The 7,450-nt window shown below is 39.5% G+C and overlaps 1 protein-coding gene across 1 annotated transcript in view; it reads left to right on the top strand.

Annotated features, from left to right (window-relative positions):
- The window catches only part of GNB5 (G protein subunit beta 5), a 31,760-nt gene extending 24,316 nt beyond the window's left edge, over positions 1–7,444 (top strand). The window contains exons 9-11 of the mRNA XM_006017948.3: positions 4,172–4,268; positions 5,577–5,743; positions 6,189–7,444. Of these exons, the coding sequence (XP_006018010.1) occupies positions 4,172–4,268; positions 5,577–5,743; positions 6,189–6,200 (276 nt within the window). The 3' untranslated portion in view covers positions 6,201–7,444. The remainder of the gene's footprint in view (positions 1–4,171; positions 4,269–5,576; positions 5,744–6,188) is intronic.
- The last annotated feature ends 6 nt before the right edge of the window (positions 7,445–7,450 follow it).

Raw genomic sequence — 7,450 nt, 5'->3', positions numbered from 1 at the left:
CAGTTGTTCCAAGTGACTCTGCACCATCTCAGGGTCTACGCATGGTAGTCTGGCGCCTTGCTGCTGCCTCTCTACAACCCCAGTGAGAGACTTGTCGTGCCCTTTGCTTAGGCACACTGAGGCAAAGAACTCGTTGAGGAGTTCAGCCTTGTCCCCTCTGTCTGTCACCAATTGTTTCTGCCCATTTAGCAGGGGTCCTATTCCTCCCTGGGCCTTCCTTTTACTCCCTATATATCTAAAAAACAATTTCTTGTTGTCTTTTACTTGGGTTGCCATCCTCAGCTCCGTGGCAGCTTTGGCCCGTCTAACTGCCTCCCTACAAGCACGAGCAGAGGAGGTATATTTGTCTTTGGTGATCTCTCCCTGTTTCCACTTTTTATGTGCTCCCCTTTTGTCCTTTAGGCTGCCCTGGATTTCTCTGGTCAGCCAGGGAAGCCTCCTGGCCCCTTTCCCCCTTTTGCCTCGCTCGGGGATCATCTCCCTTTGTGCCCAAAGGATCATTTCCTTAAGGCACAGCCACCCTTCTTGGGCTCCCATCACTTCAAAACTCCTACTCTGCAGTGCGTCCTTGACTAATCGCCTGAGTTCATTGAAATCAGCTTTCCTAAAGTCTAGCACTTTCACCCTACTAGTTACCTTACCCACTCGACGTCTTATGGTGAATTCTATTATTAGGTGATCACTGTCCCCCAGATGGCTACCGATCTGTAGGTCCCCTACCATGTCATCCCCCGTTGCCAATACCAGATCCAGTAAGGCATTCCCCCTAGTGGGACTGTGTACCTCCTGTGTCAGGTGGAGGTCCTGTACACAGGTTAGAAACCTGCGTGAACGGTGGGACTTTGCTGTCTGCATCTCCCAGCAGATGTCTGAGTAGGTTAAGTCCCCCATAACTACCGCCTCTTTAGCTTTTATGGTCTCCGAGAGCTGTCTCAGGAGCCCCGAATCTATTTCTTCCCCTTGATGTGGGGGTCTGTAGCAGACCCCTACCACCAAATCCCTTTCTCCTTGCCCCCCATGTAACCTAACCCACAATCCTTCTACTTCCTCATCCTTTGATTCCGTCTTGATAAGGGTTGATGTATATTGCTCATTGACATAGAGTGCAACCCCTCCCCATTTTTTCCCCACCCTGTCCTTTCTGTACAATCTATAACCCTCAATATGTACCGCCCAGTCGTGGGACGAATCCCACCAGGTTTCCGTTAGCCCTACTAAGTCATAGTCTAAGTCTAGTGCAGTTGTAATACTTGTATTCAGTTTAGCTGATTGTTTTGGGACCTATCTGAAATCTAATCAGATTAGAATCAGGCGCACAAAGTACTGATATAAGCGGAGAAGTCAGTCTGAACAAGAAAATTCACCAAAACACTGAACATGAATTGAGAGGCTCTGTAATTCAGGGTAAAACCACACGTAGATTCTAGTATTGTGCTTCATCCAGGTTACTTAACTTTAATGTAAATGGTATCAGTGTGTGCTTTACAATGAGTAAAATTATTCTTGTCTTGCATGTATTTTTAACACTGGGGCAAAACTTTTATGCTAAAATATACAAGCTGCCTTGCACAACTACTGTCAGATCCCAAGTCAGTACCTCAGTGTTTTTAGTAATATGCAGTGCCTCTTTTGGAAAAAGAAATAAAAGCAGTGCATTAAAAAGAAAAATACATGCAAGAGACCCTGGAGAGGCGAGTCCCTACCTTGAAACAGGCATGCCTGTTGACAAAAATGGGAGTTGCCCAAACAGCCAAGAGAAAACAAACCCTGCAATTTTACTTGTGGCTTCAGAAAAGGTGTGTATGAAATTACAGCTTGACATCACACCATTAAAATATATTCTGGACTATGTATTCTCCATGCTGAAGCTGTTGGGCTCAGTACAAGAAACAGCAGATTAAAATCTTTCTTATAGGAGAGGCCAGACTAGGTGATCTCGTGGTCCTGCTTTGAGCAGGGGGTTGGACTAGATGACCTCCTGAGGTCCCTTCCAACCCTAATTTTCTATGATTCTATGGATATCAAAGCTTAAAATCTCATTCCTGAGCAAGCTGTTAGAGGAGAACATGGCATGTTAGTCAGCATGTTACAGGAAAATATAATTATCCAATAAGACCCCAGTGCTGCAGTCGATGCTCATAGCTCCATGTGGGGGGTGGCTGGCAGCCATGGGGTTGACATCGCACAACTGAACTGAAACCTATCATTTTTAAACGGGGAGGAATGTGTCAAAATTTGCCATTTATTCAAATATTGTATTGCAACCTGGATCTGGTGCAGAATCTTCTTAGCAGGTTTGAATAATGTAGCACATTTTGGGACTGCACCAAAGCAATGGGTTTGGGATAAGATCTTCAGTGCTTCTTCTCAAGAAAGGCCTGGCCATTTTTAGATGCCAGAAGCCTCGATTATAAGTGAATGCATCTAAATGAGAGGATGGGACATCGTAGAAGGTTGGGATGTTCTACTGTGAGCATCTGAGATTTTGAGACCATTGAATGGAGAAATTTGAAACATTATTATTCGTATGAGGAGATGCTCGTTTTTCAGAAGTACCACAGCCTGTGGGCAACTGTGCATAGGAATCCATTTGGTGGGTTTTTCTTTGTAACTATATGTGAATCTCCTCAGAACAGAACAGAAAATTCTGTCTTTCATGTTACGGGTAGAGGAGGGGCAGTTCAATTCTTCTTACATTTCTGTTTTTTAAATGAGATAACTTTTGGAAAATCTTAAGAACAATACAGTAAGGCCTCTGTAACACGAACAGAATGTTTTAGGATGCTGCAGGAATGAAAGTCCTGGGTGTCATAAGCATATGTTCCCAGTAGTTGTCCTTATCTGAAGTAAAGCTGGCTCATTAGTCAGGATATTATGACAGAATTACTCATTAGCTCATAGCAGCAGGAAACCTTGACTTCAGATACCGTGCAGTTTATAAAAGGTCTGTGCACAATACAGTTTCTCCATTATGCACAGGCGTTAATATCAGACTTTTTTCATTACTGTGACTTAATATTAACACACTGAACTAGTCACTGTTTGTTTAGACTTAACATGTTAAGGCAGTATTTTTGTTAAAATACAGTTTCCAAATTGCACATGATTTCAGAGGTTTTTACTTCAGACTGCTGAAAGTTTGGTCTGAATATAGAATTTTCCATATTAAACAAGTTCAGCAATACAGTAATGCCAATTTGTTGAAAGAGGTACACCTCAAAATAACCTAGTGGTTACTTCCTACTCTGTCTGATTCAGAGCAGGGATGAGAACATGGGTTTCCCACTTCCCACATGACTAACCACAATGACGATAGAGTCGGTCTCTCTTTCTCTGCCCATGGAATATTTATTTATATGAAGTGGAACAGTCTCAGCAAGCCCCTCACCACCAGTTAATGGCAGCAGCCTTTCGCAGGCAGACGTAGGAACATACAGGATCATAGAAAAGTTGGGCTGGAAGGGACCTCCACAAGATCATCTAGTCCAGCCCCCTGCTCAAGGGAGGATTATGTCTAACTAAACCATCCTAGAGTCAGAACTTGAACTGGAGTCTCCCATATCTTATATAAGTTCCCCTGCCACAGGGCTGTCACCTGTTGTAGGAGAAAGTCTGGGTATGTGCCTTTTTTTTAATGAAAAGATTTGGGAGCTCTTTTTTTCTCCATGCAAATGCAAACAAATTTCAAAGCCTCAGGGATTCTTATCAAATGGAATGTCACTTTCTGATAGTCCTCAGAGGGTATCTGTCCTGCAATGCTAGAAGGTTTTTAGGGTCCCCTTAAAACCTACCGAACTGTAAAAAACATACCGAACTGCAGTGGGAAGGCACACAGACCGTGAGAACTTTGTGTGGATTTTTGGAATCCAGGAACCTATAACTTCTTTCTTTGGGATCATGCATCACTGATTTGGGAGGGCTCAGGGGTTTGCTCAGTTTAGGATAGAAGGTCATTTAGTTCACCATTAAAATCCATAGATGTAAACAGCCTGTTTGAGGGACCCAAATACTACTGCTGGCATGGACTGAAGTAGCAGAAGCATTGTAGCTATTGCACATGATGGCCATCAAGTTGGGATTCCTTTTCCCTTCCTGTTCATGCTTTGCACAGAGGAAATAATTGAGTCTAGTCCTTAGTGATGCATAGGTGTTGTGTTTGCTTTAATTCTAGTGCCGTTTATATGACCTTCGTGCAGATAGAGAAGTAGCAATTTATTCCAAAGAGAGCATCATTTTCGGCGCTTCTAGTGTGGACTTCTCTCTCAGTGGTGAGACTTGAATTTTGGGGGTTGACATGGGTGCAGCTTGGATTGTAACATAAATCCTTGTTCTATTTGATATGATAAAATGTTGATTATTACAAAGTAAATTAAAACAGGGAAAATATCCACCTACTGCAGTCTTTTCTTTCTTTGTAAAAGAATTTGTTAAAGTTAAAACCACCTCAAATGCAATGAGACATTGTTACAAGATGTTAGTTAAGGAAATATCTATAAATAGTTCATAAAAGGTAAATACGAGTTATAGATGTTATGTTACAAGCTAACATATAGATCAGGGGTCAGCAACCCCCGCCATGCATGCCGAGCATGGCACGCAAGGCCATTTTGCTTGGCACACCACTGCCAGCCCAGGCTCTAAGCAGCTACTGCCAGCCACGGAGCCCAGGCTGCTTGCTCCCAGCAGGCAGCTGGGAGGCTGCAAGCCCTGCTGCAAGCAGCTGCTCTGGGCTCCGGCATGTCGGCATTGCAGCACCTTCCAAGGTAGACATTGTGGGTTTTTCGGCACTCCAGCCAAAAAATATTGCCTACCCCTGATATAGATGTTATAACTAAGTTACAAACTAGTAATGGACTATTAGGAAAGTTAAAAGAATGTCAGGAGCAACAGGTGGTTATAAATAAGACACGGAACTGTTTAACTCAATATATGAATTTATTAACCATTTATTAGAGCATCATCTAATCAAAGGTTAACCCCTTTATAAACAATTTTATAATGCAGTCCTAATCTGAAGTGTGAGCAGAAAATTTTTCTTATATTAATTATTTAAGTATAGACCTTCAGTCTATAATGCGACTTGAATTAATCTTATTTTTAGCAGTTGAAAAGATACAGGCTTTTAATAAGAGCAAGATGTCACTTTCAATGCCAGCTTAGATCAAGCCACTTTGGAGTGTATAGGGTAATCATTGCAAATTTAGAACAAATGAATGCATTTCATTTGCTGAAATGAACACATTTCAGCCTTGTGTAGAAACAACTCATGCACCTAGAATTGGAGTGAAGATAGCTTTATATGTGAGACAGTAGGAGACCTGAGTGATCCTTCACTCTGCCACAAATGTCTTGCACCAGGTCTTTGCTTCAGCCAAGAACTATTAGCCATCTAGAAGGGTGTTTGTGCTTAAAAGCTTGCAAAGAACGTTCTTTCCAATTATTTAGTTGACCTAATAAAAGATACCACATTTACCCAAAGACCCTTGTCTGCTTATGTCCTTCGACCAACGCAGCTACAACCAACACTCCTAAGCCATCTAAATCATCACTTCATATAAATGCTATTCTCTTTGTAGGTCGTCTACTATTTGCTGGTTACAATGACTACACTATAAACGTATGGGATGTTCTGAAAGGGTCTCGTGTATCCATCCTGTTTGGACATGAAAATCGAGTTAGTACCTTACGAGTTTCACCTGATGGGACTGCATTCTGCTCAGGATCATGGGATCACACTCTAAGAGTAAGGAAGATTTTTCTTCTAAAATATGGAGATTTCCACAAGTAAATTGACTTTATAGAATGTCCAAGGGGACAGGAAATAAAACCAAATATTCCAAGAAAACTGAAGGCCAATATCATGGCTGCACCTTTGCAAACATTAGATAAGACTTAAACAATATTTCCTCTAAGTCAGCAATATATTTCCATTTTAAAGCAAGTGTTAGTAGAATTTTATTGCTAAATATTTAAACACAAGGAAATTATCAAGTTATCACCTAAAAATAACCCCTCCACTCATAACTCTTTACTATTAATACTCCTTACCTATTCCATAATTTGACTTTCTTGTTTTATAGCCAGGATTTTAAAATAAAAAGTATTTTTACAGAATACTATTAAGGTAATTAATTTTTAAATAGAATATTACTTAAATATAATTCCTTATTTGTTTTTCTTTTCTACAGATCTGGGCTTAATTTGTGATGCTATATTCAAATGCAAATGAAGATTCATACCTTAAACTACAAGAAGGAAATCTCAATCTGCAAATGTGAAATGTTCTTTACTAACATTTAGCAGTTCTGTTGGAGTTTATATGAATCATTCGTGAGTTGCAGGAAAAAAAACAACATACAACTTGATAGCCAAGTATTAATTAAATAATTTGTTACATTATCAAATGTTATTAAAAACACAAAAGAACACGACTAGGGTAGACAGTGTAATCTGCTTTAACACATAGCAGGTAGTAAAATAAAATGTTTTTAATTCTGTTTTTGAGACTACCTTCTTTTACTAGCAATAGTTTAGATAATTCTAAAAACAGACTTTTTCTCTAAAGTTATCTGTACAACAGAATTTAGTATTTCAGTGCACATGATGTATTTATTATTTGCATGAATTGGATTCCTTTTTAAAGTAACTTTGGGAGAAAAATTACCAATTTTATTGGGGTAGAGTATAAGACTTTTGAAACATTCCACAGTAGTGCATTGAATTTTGATGTTAAAAGTTAGAAAGAAAGCAGCTCTAATAGTTTACTTTATGTTGGAGTTATAGATGACTCAAGAGTGTTAATAATTAGGGGAGCAAAGAGACTAATGATGATAGTAGTTGTTGTATAAAGGTATTTTTTGTATTTAAAAACAGATTCCTTTCAAACCCAGTTTTTTTCTACTGTCTTTTTAAATAGAATTAACTATTTCATCTCTGTGATCTGAATGTAAAGAACATAAATATATGCATAAAGATGATAAGCTACAAAGAAAATGGATATAATCATGATTTACATAATCATGAAGTAATATTTTAACTAGTAGTTTCTTAGAAATTTTTTATTGTATCACTTGGTGAGTGAATTTTCTGTTAATTGAAGAGGTGTTACATGCTAAGCACTAATTATAAAGATAATTTAATCTTTTCCAAGTCAGTCATCACCATTCTGTGACCCTGATTCTTACCTGTTTAGGCCATTTTATACTACTTTAGCAGTATAAAGTGGCTTTTAATCTATTCCCACTTTTACGCTTCTTTGCGATACCAAAGCAGTGGAATGTGGCCACAGTGTAAATTAGAATTGGACCTTCTGAGCCTACCTCTACAACCCTATTCTGATAAAGGTTCTAACAAAGCTAATGGTGATTGATTATAGGTTGACTGTAGGAGCACCCCTGCATGGAGAATGAGCAAAAATGACTCTTTGGGGAAATTGTTTGGTGGCATTCCT

Source organism: Alligator sinensis, unplaced genomic scaffold (genome assembly GCF_000455745.1).
Source record: "Alligator sinensis unplaced genomic scaffold, ASM45574v1 scaffold250_1, whole genome shotgun sequence".
Taxonomy (NCBI): domain Eukaryota; kingdom Metazoa; phylum Chordata; order Crocodylia; family Alligatoridae; genus Alligator; species Alligator sinensis.
This window is presented reverse-complemented; position numbering and strand designations above follow the sequence as displayed.